At 33.1% G+C, this 20,728-nt stretch overlaps 3 protein-coding genes across 6 annotated transcripts; 2 read left to right on the forward strand and 1 right to left on the reverse strand.

The window, feature by feature from the left end:
- Positions 1–2,434: 2,434 nt before the first annotated feature.
- Positions 2,435–5,309, forward strand: LOC147924776 (pollen receptor-like kinase 5). Its single transcript, XM_087494173.1, has 3 exons — positions 2,435–3,303; positions 3,566–4,243; positions 4,319–5,309. The coding sequence occupies exons 1-3, from the start codon at positions 2,595–2,597 to the stop codon at positions 5,002–5,004; spliced, it is 2,073 nt and encodes a 690-aa protein (XP_087350299.1). The 5' UTR covers positions 2,435–2,594; the 3' UTR covers positions 5,005–5,309.
- Positions 5,310–8,167: 2,858 nt separating this feature from the next.
- Positions 8,168–11,888, forward strand: LOC104758368 (uncharacterized). Of its 4 annotated transcripts, none has more exons than XM_010481223.2 (4): positions 8,168–8,957; positions 9,048–9,117; positions 9,205–9,384; positions 9,869–11,888. In XM_010481223.2, exons 1-4 carry the CDS (start codon positions 8,550–8,552, stop codon positions 11,506–11,508), a joined length of 2,298 nt encoding a protein of 765 aa, XP_010479525.1. In that variant the 5' UTR covers positions 8,168–8,549; the 3' UTR covers positions 11,509–11,888. The 4 variants fall into 4 exon arrangements, with proteins under 4 accessions (XP_010479525.1, XP_010479524.1, XP_087351378.1 ...); XM_010481222.2 differs by having other exon boundaries at positions 8,175–8,957; positions 9,866–11,888; XM_087495252.1 differs by having other exon boundaries at positions 8,191–8,957; positions 9,208–9,384.
- LOC104758369 (uncharacterized) lies at positions 11,859–14,411 on the reverse strand. The gene is made up of 4 exons (XM_010481225.2): positions 13,787–14,411; positions 12,765–13,214; positions 12,343–12,670; positions 11,859–12,256 (listed from the first exon to the last, which is right to left on the reverse strand). Exons 1-4 carry the CDS (start codon positions 14,219–14,221, stop codon positions 12,120–12,122), a joined length of 1,350 nt encoding a protein of 449 aa, XP_010479527.1. The 5' UTR covers positions 14,222–14,411; the 3' UTR covers positions 11,859–12,119.
- Positions 14,412–20,728: the final 6,317 nt, after the last annotated feature.

The following is a 20,728-nucleotide window of genomic DNA, read 5'->3' on the forward strand; positions in this document are numbered from 1 at the left end:
CAACAAAAGAATGAGGTTTTCGTTTACGAGATAAAGAGTTTATACTTTAAATCAACAAAAATATAAAGTTCAGGATTTTAATGACATTTTCTCTAATGATAATATATCAATGTTGCGTTCTACATTTATAACATTAAAAACGCTACAATAAAAATGAATTCATATTGTTTGTATTTTGATGTATAGTATTTGTAATTCCAATCCTTGTGATAGAATGAAATACTTTGAACAAAAACAAAAACAAAAAAAAACCAAGAAATGAATGAAACACGAGCAAAAAAAGAAAAGAAAAAGGGTTGTTATCAAGAGAGTATAAATAATAATAGCCCATGATTCTTCATAATAATTAATAATATTAATGTTATAAAGTCTTTGGAATAAAATTAAACAAACGTACGAACCGAATAATTACGATGACTCAAGAAAATAAAGTAAAACTAAACATGATGAGGATTTATTATATTCTATGTGTGGACGGATGTATGAAAGCAATAAACATCTTTTTGTTTCCCTTTTTGGTATAACCTTGATGAGTCCTCAATGAATAATAAAAGTACTATACATAGTTAATGTTAACACCAAACTCACCATATAATATACATGTATAGCGTGATTTATATAGTACATGCAATGCAATACGATATAAATTCAACTTAAAATTTATGCTTGATGGGTTTACCATAGTAAGATTGTTTCCTAATTTTATTGTAGCAACTCGGTTTTTTCAATTTTTCATCTTTTAGTAAATGTACAGTATTAAGCTATTAGCCAAAAGCGAGGGTAAAATGGTCCGCAGAGACCTAATACATAGATGAGATCGAAAAAGAAAAAAGACGAGATGAGATGACACCAGACGTGCAAGCCAGGTGTTGGTCCAAACACTTCTCACTTTGAGGCCTAAAAGTTTGTGATTATTCCCTGCCTTTTTATCCTACCATTATTATTATTATTTTTTTAACTAGTAGTAACTAGTAATACAACTACCTTTTTTACATAAATGTGAATTTTATTTCGTGTTCGAACTTTAAAGATCAGTGTGTTCAAAAAAAAAAATATATACATTTGGATGTATCATGGATTTGTTGTTTAACTAATGGTACATATCATAACATTGGCACACTTATCCAATATATATATATTTACAATGAATCTAAATGCATACACTATATAATTTTTTAAAAAACATTTAACAAATAATTATTCATTTAGTATATACAATACGATATTGCTACATAAAAACAAGAACATTTATTTGTCCACTTACCTTTTCATTACATACGGAGTAATACAGCATATATTATTAATGAATTCCCAGATAATTTAGTTATAAATTTTTCAATGTATTGACACATTACAACTACAATGGATAGTCTCTACTCTCTACTAATGCTTCATCCAATACATTGTAGTTACGTACCGAACTATTGATGAGAATTTAAAGCGGAAATGCTACTGAAATAGTGCGTGTGTATACGTATGCACTGTTAACTGTTAAGTCTAGAAAAAATATCTCTTTGATCAAATATCCACTTTAGAATATTTCCAGCTGCACGAACAAAATGGTGTATGGACATGGCCCGGACGCTGCAGAAGCAGCAGAAATGTGTACTTGGGAAGTTCACACGTTAAGATCTCATGCCGACCTTATTGAGTTGTCCCACCATCACTTTAAAGCCCTTTGACCCATACCGCGTTGTTTTTGAAGAATTTGAGAATTCAGATTTGACCTCCCATTTCTATAAGTGTACTTTAATTTCTATGCACCTTAATGTTTTATTTTGTTCTCTCGAGTAACAACACTATGTCGGAAAAAAAAATCAACTCATCCGAGTTATGACAATTGACAAATCACAGAATTTCAAAAAGGACATTTACTAAGTCATCATCTATGATTACTCTACTAGACTTTTGAAAAGATAACAAAAAGTTCCTTACTAGATCTCTATGTAAGAGTCTGACACACTTAAGTTTCGGATCAAAAAAAGAAGAAGAAGACTAGCCTAAGTTTTACCCCTGGCATGGCTAACCAAACCTATCGTTAATTTATCAAACATGACGAAAAGGAGCAAAACAACTAATTTTTACAATGTATAGAAAAAACATATCATATGATGCATGGTTGGATTGATAAATCTCTAGTACCCTACAAGTTATATAACATATAACATATTACTTGTTTAATTCGTTCATATACCCTCATCATATATTCGTGCCTAATTCTTGAAATCAGTTATACCAAAATTAAGTTTCATCTAGAGGAAAAAATTATTTTGGTTGGAACAAAAGCAAATGACAAATCAGAACAACAAGGATTACATGTATATATAACTTATACGTTAAAACAAGCTAATTGAATGGTTATCCAAAGATCTCTCTCTCACCTAATAATAATCATAAGATGACACAAATCCAAAAAAAAAAAAAAAAAAATCTTAGCTCTGCCAATTTAAATATTTTGCTTTGTCTATTCTTGGTAGGTTTTGTTCTTCTCTCTTCCGTTCACACAATTTCTTGGCTTTCACGAAAGAGAGAAAAAAAACAAAGAAAAGAGATTTTGCAGCGATCAAATCGATTCCATTGCGCGTGTAACCGCAATGCGAAATTGGGAGAACCTGGTTATGCATGCGTGTAACACGGCATCAAAGAAAAATCTACTTTCTTGCATTTTCCTCATCATCTTTACCACCGTGTTATGTCCGGTGGCAATGTCACAGGTGGTTGTGCCAGGTTCAGATGCAGATTGTCTCTTGAGATTCAAAGATACATTAGCAAATGGTTCAGAATTTAGTAGTTGGGATCCATTAACATCACCATGTCAAGGAAATACAGCGAACTGGTTTGGTGTTCTTTGTAGCAATTACGTTTGGGGGTTACAACTCGAAGGAATGGGTTTGACTGGGAAACTAAACCTCGACCCATTGGTTCCTATGAAGAATCTACGTACCATAAGCTTCATGAACAATAACTTCAATGGACCAATGCCTCATGTTAAGAGGTTTAGTTCGTTGAAGTCTTTGTATTTGTCTAATAACCGATTCTCGGGGGAGATACCAGCGGATGCATTTCAAGGTATGCCGCATTTGAAGAAAATATTGTTGGCAAATAACGCGTTCCGAGGAACAATTCCTTCTTCTCTAGCCACTTTGCCTATGCTTTTGGAGATGAGGCTAAATGGTAACCAATTTCAAGGGCAAATACCATATTTTCAACAGAGGGATCTTAAGTTAGCTAGCTTTGAAAACAATGACCTTGACGGACCTATACCTGAAAGCCTTCGAAACATGGATCCAGGCTCTTTTGCAGGTAACATTTTCAATGTTCTATGTGTTAACATTATCATATAATGCTATCTAAATGTAATGTCGACATCACAATTCACAAAAAAACTTTATATATAGATGTGCAACTGGTGGATTCGTTTACTTGGGTTTCTAATTCATTTTTCATATAGTTTAACAAACAAAAAATAACATTTTAATATAGAATTTGCATAAAATCTTTCAAGAGTTGATGCATTTTTAATTATATGCCATGACATTAATGTTTTGTGTTTTGTAAATTGTAGGTAACAAAGATTTGTGTGATGCTCCCTTGAGTCCATGTTCCCTTTCTTCTCCGAAAATTCCTGATGTTCCGGTATCTCCTAGTGATCCAAAATCTCTTACTCCTCCTCCCATGGTGGAAAAGACCGGATCCTTTTACACTTTAGCAATCATTTTGATTGTTATTGGCATAATACTAGTGATCATCGCGCTTGTGTTCTGTTTCATTCAAACAAGAAGACGAAGGTTCTTGTCAGGTTATCCTTCTGCGGGAAAGGAAAGGATAGAGAGCTACAATTACCATCAATCCGCAAACAAGACCAATAAACCTGCGGAATCCGTTGTGAATCGCACAAGGAGAGGATCGATGCCTGAGGCAGGAGGCAGGCTTCTATTTGTGAGGGAAGACATTCAAAGATTTGGTCTTCAAGATCTTCTTAGAGCTTCAGCTGAAGTTCTTGGTAGTGGAACGTTTGGTGCTTCATACAAGGCAGCGATATCTAGTGGACAAACCTTGGTCGTGAAGAGGTATAAACATATGAACAATGTTGGACGAGACGAGTTTCATGAGCATATGAGACGTTTAGGGAGATTAAACCATCCTAACCTATTGCCTCTCATCGCTTACTATTACCGTAGAGAAGAGAAGCTTCTAGTCACTCAATTTATGGCTAACAGTAGCTTGGCAAGCCATCTTCATGGTATGTTTTAACATTACATTTTGCAATAATATATGTTATGTGTGAGTCCTAACTATTTGAATTATATGTTCTCAGCAAATGATTCCACGAGATTGGATTGGATAACGCGTCTAAAGATCATAAAAGGAGTAGCAAAGGGTTTGTCTTACTTGTTCGAGGAGTTACCTACACTAACAATCCCTCACGGTCACATAAAGTCATCGAACATTGTTTTGGACGAATCATTCGAGCCGTTGTTAACAGATTACGCTCTAAGACCGGTGATGAGCTCAGAGCACGCACATAACTTCATGACAGCATACAAATCGCCAGAGTACAGACCCGCGAAAGGACAAATCATAACGAAGAAGACAGATGTCTGGTGGCTTGGTGTGTTGATATTGGAGCTTTTGACAGGGAGATTCCCTGAGAATTACTTAACGCAAGGTTATGATCCGAACATGAGCCTTGTGACTTGGGTGAACGATATGGTTAGGGAGAAGAAAACAGGTGACGTGTTCGACAAGGGAATGAAAGGGATGAAGAACTGTAAAGCGGAAATGATTAATATGTTGAAGATAGGGTTGAGATGTTGCGAAGAAGAAGAAGAGAGGAGAATGGAGATGAGAGAAGCTGTGGAGATGATTGAGATGTTGGGAGAAGGAGAATCTGATGATGATTTTGGTTCTGTGGATCATCATCGAGGGACTCATAATAATAATAATTTATATTCTTCAATGTTGTTAGACGATGATGACTTTGGTTTCTCGATGAATCGATGAGTTCTTTTAGGAATATTTAAAAAATTTTTTAAAAAAGATGATGTTCCGGATCGGAGGACGTAGCTTCACCGGAGGAAAGAATGAAGACCATATGCTACTGGGAGGTTTTCTTCTTTTTGTATGGTTAATGCAGATATGAAAATGTATGAGCAATATAATGATGGACTTAAACATGTATATATTATGTATCTGCGTTACTGTATATCACCATCATCATCATCAGTTTTAGGTCTTGAATCCAACGAACGATTTGTGTTTTAATATTTTTCCTTTTCGACTTTATATATCATTCTCGTTGTGTTAAAGTGTAGATTTCTTTTTTTAACCTTTATATATTATCATCATCAACTTTATGTTTCTTCTTTGGTCTTAGCATAAGTGGAGTTCTTCCTTTCTCTCAAATGTTAAAACTCATGGTCTTTTTGGTCTAGTCTAGCATATGCATTGTGACTCGCAATGTTCAAGTGAAGCATATAAAAAAATGCCGATTCCGGAGGAGATGATAGATGATGTATTTGAATATTTATTCTTAACCAAATAATAAAGAATGATCAAAAATTAGGTTTTAGGATTTTCATTTGGATGACAACTCGGACAAAGGTTTAGATCCTTTATACCATCCTCAATTCCTCATTAGTCATTGACTCATTTCTATGGAGTGTCTAAAAAAAAAAAGGATTTCTTTAAATGTGTAAAAAGTTAGATTAGTGTCTTTAAATCTCCAAAACAGAAGTATCTATAAATTTTAATATTAATTTACTTTTATGACATCCATAAATGAGATGATCATGATTAGTGTCTTTCACAATTAGAAGTTAATTAAAAATAATAAACATATTTTCTTACAAAGGTGGTGGGAGAATTGGTTCTATTTGAGAGAGTTTGAAAATGCATCAAGAACTTATTATATAGGATCTACATAAGACTCGTGTCTTTTAATAGACGGTTTATATATCATTATGATAAAATCAATTCACAATTGTTAAAAAAAGTTTATTCGATAGTTTGTATCTTATTATTATTTTTATTTTCATTTTCTTATAAATCATAAAATAAAATTATCTATCTAACATGTACCATTATACTTGAGTTTAATTTATATATTAATATAAGTTAAAATTAAAATAAGACTAAATTAAAACTATTTTAGTCAATTCACTAATTTGAAATTGATTATAGATTAATATTATTAAAACCATATATTATAATTATCTTATTTCCTATGTATAAAGACAGAGGAAATTTTACAATCATGTATTTTTAATCATGGTTTTATTTGTTATATATGTGTTGTTGCATTTTAAATTTGTTTCTATGATGTTAATATATATATATATATATATAATATTTTCTTGAGTTTATACTATGTAATTTTATACTTTATTTTAAGAGAATATAACATATTAATAGACTTATGGTTTTCTTATTGTTACAATTTTAAATTATATATGAGAATATAATTAGTTGGTGTATTATTTTTGAAGTGAAAACTTTTTATTTAAGATATAATAGTTAAATATTTAATGTATCATTATGGATTTTTTTCAATTTTTCGTAAATCTCAATGAACAATAAACTTTTTGGAATGTTCAGTTTGGGAGAAAAATGTTGACTACCATTTGTTGATTTTATATCTTACAACTTGCGATGATTTGTTCAAAATAACTTACTATACCTTTTCAAGAAGCCACACTATGTTTTAAAGTTAAAAAATAATATTACACAAAAATATTCAACATTATTCAGGAGAAGTAAAAACATAATTTAGTCTTAAGTTCAAGTTGTGTTAATGTTCCCATAAGAAAGTATGGATTACCTACTCGGATGCTCCCAAGATAATACCATAACTCCTAAGTTGTGTTATGACCACTTGGACATCATAAGAAAATCTCTATATGTAGGCAAACGTAAACTTTATCGTCATGGATATTAAAGAAGTAACAAACACTCATGTGTTCCAAACCAAAATGAATCCACCACATAATAGAGGGAGAAATCCTCTAATTAAATTCCAATGTATCGAATTGGCGGATTTATTTATACTTGATATGAATCTTATTCATGATATGAAGGCCACTATATTATTGGATGTTTTTCAAATGATAGTGTTCAGATAATAAATGACACTAAAACTATGGCTACAAGTGCACCCATCAAAACACCTGACTACTCTCCTATATATCACTTTCGACTTTGAAGCCACTATATCCTTTATTGATAGATGATGATCATGATTGTGAATCTCTAACTTGTCATTAGTAATGCCTTGGTGATGTCATCATTTTGTTATTGGTTTTTTTATTGACCAAACATTAGTTCATATTAAGAGCAATTATTGATATAAATTGACCAAAGTATATGTGAAACAAACAAATATATATATATATATATATACATATATATATATATATATATATATATATATATATATATATATATATCACAAAACCACTAACCAAATTTTCAAATCCAAATTTTATGAGAAACTCTTTTTGATGGATTAAATTGTAAGATTACATAATTTACTAATTTCAAGTTTGAAAAATATATAGTGAAGTGACATTCTAACAAGTTTTTAATCATGAGAGATATTTGATCTAATGCAATATGATGGTATTCAAATACATGTAGTCTATACAATTATGATGAACAACAATTACATGATGCTTCTCTTCCCACAACATTCTAATTCACGACAGACATTTTTTTTACATGCACACAAAAAAACCCACCATATATAATTTTACTTGTAATATTCTAGAATCTTAAAGTAGCAACAGTTTTTTTTTTTTTTTTTTGGAAGAATTTATTTCTGCATAGGGTAAACTCTCTTTGCAACACACATGACCATATTAAATAATTTTTATCTCAAAACTAATGTATAAGGCTATATGCAGCCTTTACACTCTTTAACTGATGAACCAAAAGCCTCAAGGCCCTCTCAACGGTTGATTGCAATCCGGTATAAAATAACTTGCATGTCTTAATTATGATTAGAGATTTGGTTAAAGAAACTTTGATTCGGTTTGGTATTCAACCTCTATTACGGGGAAAAAAGGAAAAAAAAAAAAAAAACATAAAAGCCCAGTTTCCCTAAGCCTGTTTAGGAATAAGTATATAGTAAGGCCTGTTTATATAATAAGAAGGCCCAACTTTAAACCCAGAAAAACAATTTGCACAGCTGATGATTTTTTAATTTTTGATATCTCTCTAGAAAAAATAAAGAAGCCGAAGCAGCAGCGCACGCCTCTCTCTCATCATCGTCTCGCTGCTGCAAAAATTGTAAAATTTGGTTAATCGACTCACTCGTCCTCGTCGTCCTTTCTATAACTTTTCCCCCAAATTTTTACCCGCGAAAATTATTAGGTTTTTATCACATTTTAATTCCCTTTTCAAATTTTTTAAAACAAACAAAACCAAACCCAGATCTTCTTCCCTCTCTATCTTTCTCTTCTAGGGTTTCTCTTCTTCTCACTCTCTCTCTCTCTCTCTCTCTCTGATTCGTCTACTTCCGCGGATCTCTTTCTCTTTCACCTTCGTTAGAGATGGATGTGGCGATTAGCGATGTACCGGTGAATCTTCAATCTGAAGAGCATAGAGACGGAGTGGACGAATCTGTTGTGGTGGTGGATGATGAACAACCGCCGGCGAAGAAGCCACGTTTTGACGAAGAAGTGAACAGAGTTGCGGAGATCGTCCTCGTTTTATCGGCATTGCGAAAGATCCGAGGTGGGAAAAACCCGACGGAGCTTGAGATTGAGCTGATGGTTGAAGCTAAATCGAAATTGGTTGATATGTGTCAAGAGTTCACTCCGAAAGATATTATCTCTAGGGATGCTATTGGTGCTGTTATTGAAGATCTGGGTTTGAATGCTAAGGTTAAAGATCAGCGATTAGGGTTCCGAGCTCCTAAATTAACCATCTCTGAGAAGCTCTCTCTTGGGAAGAGAAAGGTTTGTCTCCTTTCTCTATAGAGATGTTTTCAGATTTAATCAAAGTAGCAATTTTTGTTGGTATAAAGATGTTTTTTTGTTTCTCTCCAGATGGAAGAATCGAAGAAGAACCCAGTAGTATCTACTACATATACATCTACGGTTCATTCATCAGTTCCGGGTATGACTACATTTACGATCAGTGTTTTTTAATTAACCATCAGGTAATATAACTTCGAAGAGTTGACCACTCTATGATTTTTTGCAGCAGCGAATCATGTTTCTACCTCACATCAGTGGCCTAATAGTGAAGTGAAGGCAACCACTAGTTCTGTTAATCCTGCTCCTGGAAGCCATTTTGTTAGGGATGCATCTAAGATAACACAACCTAGGATAGAGAGACCACTGTTTAAGTCAGATATGCATACCGGTCCTTCTCAGGCACCAGGTATCTCCACTTTTCTTAGCTTGTTGTTCTATTCCCTATTTTGTATTCTAGAGATATTCTTTGCTATGATATGATCAGTTAGAAAAGATAGCCTCAAAATTGGTGTTAGCTGGTGAATTGTTTGGTCATTTAGTTGATTTGCTATGGTTATACTTTATATGTTAGAAGTTAAAAAAACTTAATGCTCATAGTGCAACATCTGAGTACTATTGCCCATTGCTTGGTTAATTTTTTTTAACTAATCCTCCATTATCAGAGTGTTTTGTTCTCAGTAGAAAGCTTACTGGTGATTTCTACATTTTCTGTTGACACTTGGCATATTCTCTCGCTAATCCTGGTTATCAGTTCTTTTTTGCTAACTGAAACTTGGAAACGTCCATGAGGTTTCCATTTTGAGTTCGAGTTTCATATCTTCTGTTTTTTATCTGTTCATTGACAAGTATCTATCATCTCTAAATTATTACCTCTTCTTCTGAACCAGCAGTTCCTGCTGGAAATTACTATGGGAATGCTACAACATGGTCTGCCCAACCTCATTCGAGTTCCTCCACCATATCATTTGGTACTGCATCAGATAGCAAAGTTCCTGTTCAGAGTTCTTCCAGAGTCACAGATCCGACCTTTAGACCATTTATGTCTCAAACTCCACCAGGTGCATTCCCAGGCATGAAAGGCGTAAGTTATGGTCAAACTTCTTCACCTTTTGGAAACAACAACCATGCTGAAATTGCCAAGTTAATCCATAAAGTTCTGCAACCGCGGGCTAAACAAAATGTCTTGTGGAAACCACCTTCAAGAGAATACATGAGTAAAGCAATGACATGCCAAATGTGTCTCGGAAATATCAATGAAGTAGAGACCGTGCTAATCTGTGATGCTTGTGAAAAGGGATATCACTTGAAATGTCTACAAGCTCACAATATGAAAGGAGTTCCGAAATCTGAGTGGCATTGCTCCAGGTGTGTGCAATTGTACAATGGCAAGTCTTTTCCTCCTAAATACGGCCGTGTCATGAGAAGCGCCACTACAGCAAAAATGTCTTCTAGTACAGCCGAAGTTCAGTCACCCGCAGAGAAGAAGGTTGGTAAACTGGATCCAAAGGTTAAGCAAGAGGCAATGCCACATCCCAAGACAGTGAAACGAGTTGAGGATTCAGCTATGGAACAAACTGTTGAAGCTGGAGATGCAGCTATGAATCCAATTGTTGGAGCTGAAGATGCAGCTATGAGTCCAATAGTTAAAGCAGCTATGAGTCAAATTGTTGAAGCTGGAGATGCAGCTATGAATCCAACAGTTGATGCTGAAGATGCAGCTATGAATCCAAGAGTTAAAGCTGCTATGAGTCAAATAGTTGAAGCTGAAGATGCAGCGATTAATCAAGCAGTTGATGCTAACTTTGATCCACCGGTTCCTGTAGGAAACGCTGATGCTGAGTGTGATGATCCTTCAGGACCAGTATCTCACTCAGAGACTCTTCATCCTCCAAACCTAGAGAAAAAGATAGTACTGAGCAAAGATGCTACTGAGAGAGGTGTTTCCAGAAGTTATCAAGATAAAACCCCGAAGATCATAGCGGAATCATCAGTACAAGAGGAGAATTCAGCTTCGCAGACAGAGAACTCACCAACCCAGCCTCCTCCGTCGCAATCCAACGCAGACCATGTCCAACAACAGAACACATCACCAAATGTCCAAGAAGCTATACAGAAGAATTTCACAGAAAATCCAGCTACGCGGACAGAGATTTCACTAACTCAGCCTCCTCCTTTGCAATCCAACACAGATCATGTCCAAGAGCAGAACACAACACCAACTGTCCAAGAAGCTACACAGAAGAATTTTACAGAAGATCCAGCTACGCAGACAGAGATTTTACCAACTCAACCTCCTCCTTTGCAATCTAACACAGATCATGTCCAACAGGAGAACACAACACCAACTGTCCAAGAAGTTATACAGAAGAATTTCGCAGAAAATCCAGCTACGCAGACAGAGAACCCACCAACTCAGCCTCCCCCTTTGCAATCCAACACAGATCATGTCCAACAGCAAAACACAACACCAGCTGTCCAAGAAGCTATACAGAAGAATTCCACAGAAAATTCATCGGAAGGCAAAAGCTGATAATGGTTCTGGTTCAGACAAAAGTTACAGAGAACAGTATTCACTCTCTCCGCAAAAGTCACCACTCTTACTTACGCAGGTTCTTTGGTCCTCAAGTATATATATTAGTAAGTGATGATATCTTTGATTTAGCCTTTGGGTTAGGTTGAATTGCTAAATCTTGTTCTATAGAACACGTGTGGTTCAATTTTTTTTGAGCATAAGTAGTGACTGGTTTAGTTTAAGCTTGTGTAGTTTAAGCTTGAAGTTTTTTTTTAAGGTACTTCGTGAAATAATTCCTTAAGTTACTGTAACCTTATAAAATCCTCATCATCTAGTACTACAGTATGACACAATTGTAATACAGTGACTGGAAAATAAATAAATTCATTTCGCTAAAAGTACAAAACTTCGTAAATTCAGAAATTATAATAGTGAAAAACAGGGGAAGGCTTTTGATTCGAATCTAATTTACAATAGCATGAACTCTATAACAACAATAGTAACACACCAACGTAACAAATAAATTGATTTACAGTAGAAATTACAAAGGAAAAAATAGATAAAACGAACTTGAATTTGATTCAGTGCCAAAACATTTTGGAGGTTTCTTGAGGATCCCAGAAAGGGATTCAAGAAATTCCAACGGTTTTACCGAGAAGCCAAAGAACAAGAGACAATTCAAGTCCGAAGATCGTATGGAGTGTACCTCTATCAAGTGTAAACCCATACACTGTGATTCCTGCTCTGTTATTCTCGAAGTAACTCACTGCGAAAAATCCAACCAGACATAATTAAGTAAACCAATTAAGACAGCAAAAATGACATTGCAGAAGATTTTGTTTTTGTTTTTACCTAGAGCTTGTCGTTTTTGGAATGACATGGTACTGAAAGCATAAGCGGGAATGATGTTGTTGTTGTCTAGATCATCTTCTTCGTCACCATACTCCTCACTGTCAGATTCTGTCAATGTAACAACATCATGACCTCTGTTGTTATCTATGTTGTTGTTTCTAGCAACCAAAGTTGGAGTCTCTCCATCTACTGTCTGATCAAAGGACTCTAACGTCGCGCATACATGCCATTTCGCAGCTAAACATGTCACAGCTTGAGCCTTGTGTGTGATCTTTGATGCACTTCGTAGTAGTATGAGAAGTGCAGTGACTAATGTCATTGAACAAAGCTGAGATATATGCACAAAAAGAAGAATACTTTAAATTTTTTCGAAGTGTGCTTCTTGCAACGAACCATATATGTTGTGAGTGAAGGAAACTTACAGCGAGCTCTCCAGCTCTGTAGATATTGACTTCAGTGTAGGCTTTGGTAGTAATAAGCAGAGAAGAAAACTGACTACCAGTAACAAGAATCAATAAACATAGAATGAAAGAACGGTATCTATGACTGATGATTCTAAGATGACGTCTGATACGGAGATGTTCAGACAAGATAGAACCAACATCTGAATCAATCTGAAAGAGCTTGGCAAAGTCTTGAAGACGAAGAATCTGAAGATGGCAAATGAGACGGAAGAGAACACATACAAGGAAGATTACAGTTGTACGGTAAAGCCAAGAACAAAGCTCCATTACACAAGCCACTGTATCGCTTAAGACAACGTTTCCTAGAAAAGGTATCTGAGATCCACCTGATGCGTACCACCAAATTTTGTATGCACTCATTGCTGAGAAACATGGTATCACAAAGTAGGACACTATATGAAGCGAAGTCTGTAAAGAAAAGAATGAAAAAAATTGTAATGCTTGTAAAACAAGTAATAGGGTAAATCCAGAGTTTTTACTTTTTACTACAAAGAGAATGTCACCAAAGTTTATGTTAGAAAAGAAGAGAGTGACAATAACGTAATTATAAATTTTCCTTAAGATGCCGTAGAGTTATTTCCTAACTTTATTATATTCATGATTCTTCTATCTATATCTTCTCCTTGATTTGCTCTATTATATCTTTTTTTTCCAACTTGGCTTTTATTCTTTGCACAAATGATTTGCCATAAATCCTATAAGAATCGAACATTAATAATGGCATTTTTTCCTACTTAAAAAAAAATATATTGTGGGAGAAATGATTTGTTTAACCTTTACACCATTGAAAAAGATCTATTCTTAGCTTTTAACATAGTGCCACATGATCTTGATCCATTCCGAAATTTCTCAAGAACTCAACAGTTTTGTGTGATTCAATCAAAATTATGAAACAAAACTAAGATTTATAGAGATAAAACCAAATCTGATACATTCAAGAATTAGAATTAGGGAAAAAAAACAAAATTCAAGAAACTCACATTGAGTTGATTGGTGTAGTTTCTTCGTACGGTTTCGCTCTCGTCCCAGAGTTTATCAAAGAAGAGGAACCTTCGAAGACCGTATTTGCTAACGAATCTGGTGAGACAGAGGAAAGAGACGGTAGCTACGCTGCTAAGAGAAAGCTGAACGACGGAATCGTAGGGTCTAGAATGGTAGCTGTCGCACTCGGCGCAAGCGAGGAGGAAATGAGAGATGGCAGGAACGACGAGGGTGAAGACGACGAACATAGTCCAAGAGAGGATCGCTGTCCATGGACTCGAGTGATCCACGCACATCCATCTTAGGTATTTACGGAAGCTGTGCAGCTCGTCTTGCTGGTGCGAAACGCAACGGTTGAAGATCTTGTTGGTTTTGTTGTTGTTTTCGTGGTTTATCAGCGGCTCTTTCCCGAGGCCGATGTCGATGTCCGCCATGGAGAATCAGAGTTTTGAGAAAGAGAAAGAGATCGCGTTTGCGTTCTATTTTATTACGGCGACTTGGGTGATGCCATCTGTGAACAGAAGTGAGACGGGAAACGCTATTTATAAGTTAGTTATTTTTTGGTTTGGCGTGTGAAGGCTGTTTTGTCTTGTAAGGACCGAAGGAGTCACATAAATGGTATAAACTTCTTCTTTTTTTAGTCCAAAAAGCAATTCACTGTATTCATTTTTTGACATAACCTGATATTTTATTGCATAGTATATTTCAAAAAGAAAAATGATCATGTTATTTTTTTTTAAAAGAATTACTCAAATGTTATCCAAAAGTTGGTTTATTCTTCGTATATAACAATCTTCTAAAAATTGCTCAAATGTTAGTGTTCTGGGTATAATTATAACTTGATTATAAAAAAAAGTATACATCAGCAAATTAAAATATACATCATTTTTTATTTTCCACGTTACAACCAAAAAAAAAACTTAACGGCTGATTTATAACGTTTTGTGGCTGAGTTATCACAAGAAATAATCTGAAAGCAAACAGTTGATTTATATTACTTGACGGCTGAGTTATAGTATTTACGGGAAAACGAAAGGTCTCGTCGATTCATATGACGGCTGAGTTATAATGCTTTGTGGCTGAGTTATCACAAGGAATAATCTGGAAGCAGAAAACGAAAGGTCTCGTCAATTAATATGACGACTGAGTTATAATGCTTGACGCCTGAGTTATTGCACAAAATAAAACAAATGTATTACAATAATACTGCATCGGACAAGTTTTCGCATTGTGCCCAACTTGTTTACATCGAGAACATGTGTTTAGCTCACGACTAAACGCGTCCAATCCGTAGTCTTCAAGAACAAGCTCCACAAGCTTGTCGTGTGTTGTGCCTCCATCTATCTGCACAACTATACACCCTCCATCGTCGGTGTTAAATACATATCTCTGTTTCTTTACCCAATTACCGGAAACAATTAGTACCAGAACTGGATCCATGAAAGAAAATGAAGAACAAGGTGAAGAAGAGGGTGAACAAGAAGTAGAAGAACAAGGTGAAGAAGAAGGTAAAAACTATGTAAGAACAAGAGTCGAAGGAACGACATTTCGTATTTCCGGAGAAGAAAGATGATGACATGGATGATGCGTCTGACGTGGCAAGTCAGCCATCAAACAAATTATAACTCAGCCTAAATAAAACTCAGCCATCAAACAAATATAACTCAGTCACACCATGAATAACATTATAGTAATTAAAAAGCAAAAAAATGGCAGCCAAATTCAGCCGCTTCATCAACTGAAAATATGTAACTCAGCCGTATTGTTTAATAAGTCAGCCATAACTGAATAATATTCTAGTAATTAATCATTTGCTACTAAGTCAGCCGTGAAATGGCCGAGTTGTACAATAAGTCAGCCTATCACGGCTGAGTTATAGTTTTTAACCATAACTCAGCCGTAACTACATCTCATAAGTCAGCCGTTTTTCATAACTCAGCCACCCGGAAAAACTTAATTCAGCCGTGTCGTAGTGATAACTCAGCCAAAATTTTGACAACTCAACCATTGAGTGAAAACTCAGCCGTCCTTACGGCTGAGTTAGAGCATAACTCAGCCAGATTTTAATAAGTCAGCTGTAACGCTTGGCTGAGTTATGCTCTAAGTCAGCCTTCCGCTCTTACTCAAATGTTTTTTCCATAAATCAGCCGCAACATATCTATAACTCAGCCATCATTACCTCTGTAACGTGTTATGCCTGAGTTATTTAATACACGTCAGCGATTTCTGACGTGGCGTCTGACGTGACAATGACACTTTTGTAATTACGTTTTTTCTGGTAACATAAAACAAAGGCACAGTTGTTATTTTGAAAATATCCAAAATATTCTAGTAATAATTTTTTTTTTGTACATTCTGATAATATTACCTAAAATGTATAACATCAGAGTAAATCTCCTTTTTTTTTTAAAAAACACTAATTTATGGATATTGTGTTTCGGTCCTCGGAGCATGTTGAAAATTCTATTGAGTTCGAAAAAGAGTGATTTCATCGATGGAGAGTAAATAAAACTTGTTCATCTGGCTATTACTGATGGAATAAGTAAGTTAAAAAAAAAAAAAACCACACAACTAGCCGAACAAATTAGGAGCATGAGATGAGAGTAAAGAGATAGCTTTGGTCGGACCATGTTTAAAAATGATCCATGACCCAGTCAAATGGTATGCTTTGAAAATGTTGAAAAGGTAAAATAATAAAAACAGTTACTTTGGAATCGACTCGAGCTAGCTAGAGTGTGATTTTTTCACGTAAAAAATATGATGTCTCATCAATTTATATTTTATTCTTAAAAATGGAAAATTGGAAATAGCTAATTTTATTATAAAAAAAACTTGTTTGTATAATATGAAATCAAGTAGAAGAACATGAACACAGCCTGTGTAGTGGAACCCACTTGGCATGTGTTTAGGTTTCTCAGATCACCGTAGAAGCATCGCCACGCCTGCCATTTGGCTGTTCTGTTCCTCAGTAACCATATTATTTTCTAATCATCATTTGATTAGTCGATGTTATGTAAGAAAACAAAATGTCATTGGAACAACTATTATATCAATCTTTTTTTTTTTTATGTACGATGATTTTCTTATGAAATTTAATTTATACAAAGATCTTAAAGAACCACCGGCAAGAGGAGGACATGTCTTAAGTTTACTGGAAGAAAAGTATAATTTTATTAAGGCATATGTGAATGTCTAACTCAATTAGTGCTTGTGATTTCAAATCAAATACTATACGTGATAATTCGCAGTTTATAAAATTTTTAAAGTTAATGATTGTGAATTAATGATTTGAAATCAATTCGTTTGTTTGCATCTGGTTGATTACTTGTGACTTTGTCAGTCCCTTAGTGGCTATGTTTTGTATACACCATGAAACTATATTAAACGGTGTTCTATTACTTATTTCACATGTTTAGTATTTTGATCACATTATTTTCCATGAATTAATTTGTCTACCACAATTTAACCTCAAGGCATACGTTTTAGTGAAAGACATAGTATGTAGACATATGTTTTCAATCGTTTTGTAGTTAGGACAAAACTTTATCTCTTTTTTTTTTTTCTGATCACTTAACAAAATTTTATTTTGCGCTTTTTATTATCTTACCATTTTGTATGCTTTATTTTAGAATCTTTTTAAGCGTTCCATTATGTTGTTTGCTATTGGTTTTTCTTGCATTGAGTCGACAACATCCAGATTAATAACCAATTGAATACTACAATGCAAAGACAAATATTTCTATTTGAAGTCGAATTATGATAGAAAATGTGGCGGATATGGACATTGAAGTGCATATTAGATTGAGATATCTCACATCTTTTTCATTGTTTCAGTTCACCACATGGGAGACCCGAAAGTGGATTCGAGCTGTGTAACGAGGATGTATTGTACAAAGTATTCAAGTATTCAGACGTAATATGCTCATCACTTTTCCAGCTACAACGCGGATCAGCTTACATTCGTGATCGAGGCACTTGGCGGCCACGAAATACTTAATTAAAAATACTTTCCCTTGTGATATCGATTGTTTGATTTTTGTTCTCCACAATCATATTATATGCAATTGTATTTAACCTAGCTACATAAAGATCTTGGAAAAGCATTTAGAGAAGCATTATTATTTTTGTCATTCAATTTTTATTTGTTAAAGAAGCATATAACAGACTAATTGGAAGATTCAAATGCACTCGAATGATCCATTCCTCTATACTATCACATGAATCATTTGTATGTAGAGCATTTACCTTTATAATATTAAATATATTAAAATAATTTAATCTAATTAATTTATTTTGTAAAAGAATATCAAAACATTTCTTAAGATACAAATTTATTTACTTTTAAAGTTAAAATTTATCATTATTTTATCAATACATATTATTTCAAAAATTATAATATTATGATATAAAAATTGATTATATATATAATTATTAAGATTAAAATGTAAAAACTGATTTCATAATAGATATTTTTTTTACCCTTCTTGATGTTATAATTTTTTTTATAAAAAAGCAATTGAATTAATTGAAATCAACTAGAGTATCGAAATAAAATCATATCTAAGAAAATCTTATTTTTAGTTTAGAAAAAAAGATAGAGATAAATCCAAACACAAATAGTTCGACTTAAGTTTGATCATCAAACCAAATTCATAAACTTAAAACAAAACAAAACCCAAACATTATTTTAAAAGAAACAAGATTAGAACTTCTAGTTAGAAGTCATCATAATCTTAACATCTTATCAATCTCTTTGGACGTTATTTATGGAGAGAAAACTGAATAGCTTCGGCGAATTCATCCCATGATATTTTCCCGTCTTTGTTCTTGTTGACTCTCTCGAATATTTGTGCTACAGACATTGTTCTTAGTAAATAAATAATATGGTGATTGATAGATGTAAAACTTTTGTATGTGTATCGTTTAATAATATCTATAATAAAAAATTTCTTGTAATTTAATATATAATCATATCGTTACTTTACTAATCAATTATGATGTATAATCATCTCGTTACTTTACTAATCAATTATATGTGTTATATTAATCAGAACATATATCTTATACATCATACATTTGATATTGCATATTGCTGCTATACTATTAGTTGTTTCAATCAAGCTCAAAGTTTATGTTGCATCATACTGCTCATATTGCATATTATTATTTTACTGTTAGTGTTTCAATCAACCTTAAAGAATTATGTTGTATGAATTCATTACTATTATCACATTTTTGTATCCTAATTATAATACATGAAGGAGTCACCAAGTAAAAAGTAACATGTCTTTCATCGGAAAGTAATGATGTTGTGTAAAATTGTCACCGAATACAAATTAACATGTTTTGGATCCTTTTGTACTAATTAAGTGCCAACTCTAATGCCTAACAAGTACTGTATATATAATTTGGAACCTAGTTTGAGAGTATGGATAGCCCAAGCCCATTATCAGCCAACAAACTATTTATTTCCTTACTAAATATGGACTTGTAATTGAAAGGCCTTTTATGTGAACTTAAGTGGGACAAATTCAACCATTATCCCCGTAGATTTCGTGAGACGAGTTTTTTATTAGTAAAAAAATACTACTAAACATGTATATTATTGGGACATAGTTGATGTACGTGCTCCTTCTGCTACAGGCCTACAGTAATGAAATTAGTAGACAACTACGTATACTCCACAAATCTATTTGTTTGTGTCTATTATCATTCAATTTGTGATTTTTAAACAACATAAATTATACGTATTTACCATGTAAATCCAATATAAAAGTGAACACTATCTAAAAAATTTATACTGTTAAAAACAAATATACAGTATATTATACAGCCAGTCAACTATAGAGTTAATATTAATATTATTAATAGAAAAGTTATTAAGAAAAAATATATATATATATTTATCAAATGTGTAATTCCACGTGGTAGCTCGAGTTATTTTCTATTATTTATAACATTGAGGTAAAGTTTTTGATTGCTAAACCACAAAACAATGGAATGATATATATTTTTTTGGTGTAAACAATGGAATGATATATATTGTATAAGGGTATCTCCAACCCATTTCTTTATTTTTAACTTTATTTTGGAGTAATTCCATTTTGGAAATGAGTTTTACTCCAACGTATTTCTCTATATTTGACTCCAAAAAAAAATTTTTAGAATATTCTTTTTATATCTTATTATTAGTTTATATAATGATCCTTATTTATTAAAATTACAAATTTGACCCAATTATTTTATTTTTAGCAAATACAAAAAAATTAGCATGTTATTTATATTTAAAATATTATTATTGAACAACAATACAATACACAATATTCATTAATTATTATTCTTTGTTATATTAAGTTGTTTTTAATCTTTAGTTTAAGTCATATTAGGTATTCTAAATTTTATTGGTAGTTATTCTATTTTGTACTTTTTATTATATATTTTCCATGTAATATATGTTAATTGTTGAATTTTAAAATTATTATTTCTAAGTTTAAGTACAAAATAATAATAATTAACTGTATTTAGATATAAAATATAAATATATATAAATTTAATGAATTGATTTGCAAATAAAAAAAGTTCAACTCCAAAATGGAGAAATGAATTAAAAGTCTCCAAATATAGAGACAAATGTAGAAAGCTCAATTTTGGAGATAGAAATGGAGTGGGGTTGGAGAAGGTTTTTCTACAAAATGGAATTTGGAGATAGAAATAGAGATGGGTTGCAGATGGTCTAATCAAATCTTAGATTTAGCACAGTATATTACACAGCTCAACTATATAAAAATTATTTATCAAATATGTAATTCCATTTTGTAGCACGAGTTATTTTCTATTATCTATAACATTAAGGTAAAGTTTTTGATTGTGTTAATCCATAAAACAATGGATATATATATATTTATGGGATGATTTGTTGTATAATCAAATCTTAGATTTAG

Source organism: Camelina sativa, chromosome 17, assembly GCF_030686135.1.
Source record: "Camelina sativa cultivar CO46 ecotype springtype chromosome 17, ASM3068613v1".
NCBI lineage: Eukaryota > Viridiplantae > Streptophyta > Magnoliopsida > Brassicales > Brassicaceae > Camelina > Camelina sativa.

Coding starts and splice junctions, on each gene's coding strand:
- LOC104758368 (XM_010481222.2), top strand. CDS start 8,550: ATGGATGTGGCGATTAGCGATGTACCGGTGAATCTTCAATCTGAAGAG. Junction 8,958..9,047: donor TCTCTCTTGGGAAGAGAAAG/GTTTGTCTCCTT, acceptor GTTTCTCTCCAG/ATGGAAGAATCGAAGAAGAA. Junction 9,385..9,865: donor CGGTCCTTCTCAGGCACCAG/GTATCTCCACTT, acceptor CTTCTGAACCAG/CAGTTCCTGCTGGAAATTAC.
- LOC147924776 (XM_087494173.1), top strand. CDS start 2,595: ATGCGAAATTGGGAGAACCTGGTTATGCATGCGTGTAACACGGCATCA. Junction 3,304..3,565: donor GGATCCAGGCTCTTTTGCAG/GTAACATTTTCA, acceptor TGTAAATTGTAG/GTAACAAAGATTTGTGTGAT. Junction 4,244..4,318: donor CTTGGCAAGCCATCTTCATG/GTATGTTTTAAC, acceptor ATATGTTCTCAG/CAAATGATTCCACGAGATTG.
- LOC104758369 (XM_010481225.2), bottom strand. CDS start 14,221: ATGGCGGACATCGACATCGGCCTCGGGAAAGAGCCGCTGATAAACCAC. Junction 12,671..12,764: donor ACAGAGCTGGAGAGCTCGCT/GTAAGTTTCCTT, acceptor CATATATCTCAG/CTTTGTTCAATGACATTAGT. Junction 12,257..12,342: donor CCAAAAACGACAAGCTCTAG/GTAAAAACAAAA, acceptor GATTTTTCGCAG/TGAGTTACTTCGAGAATAAC.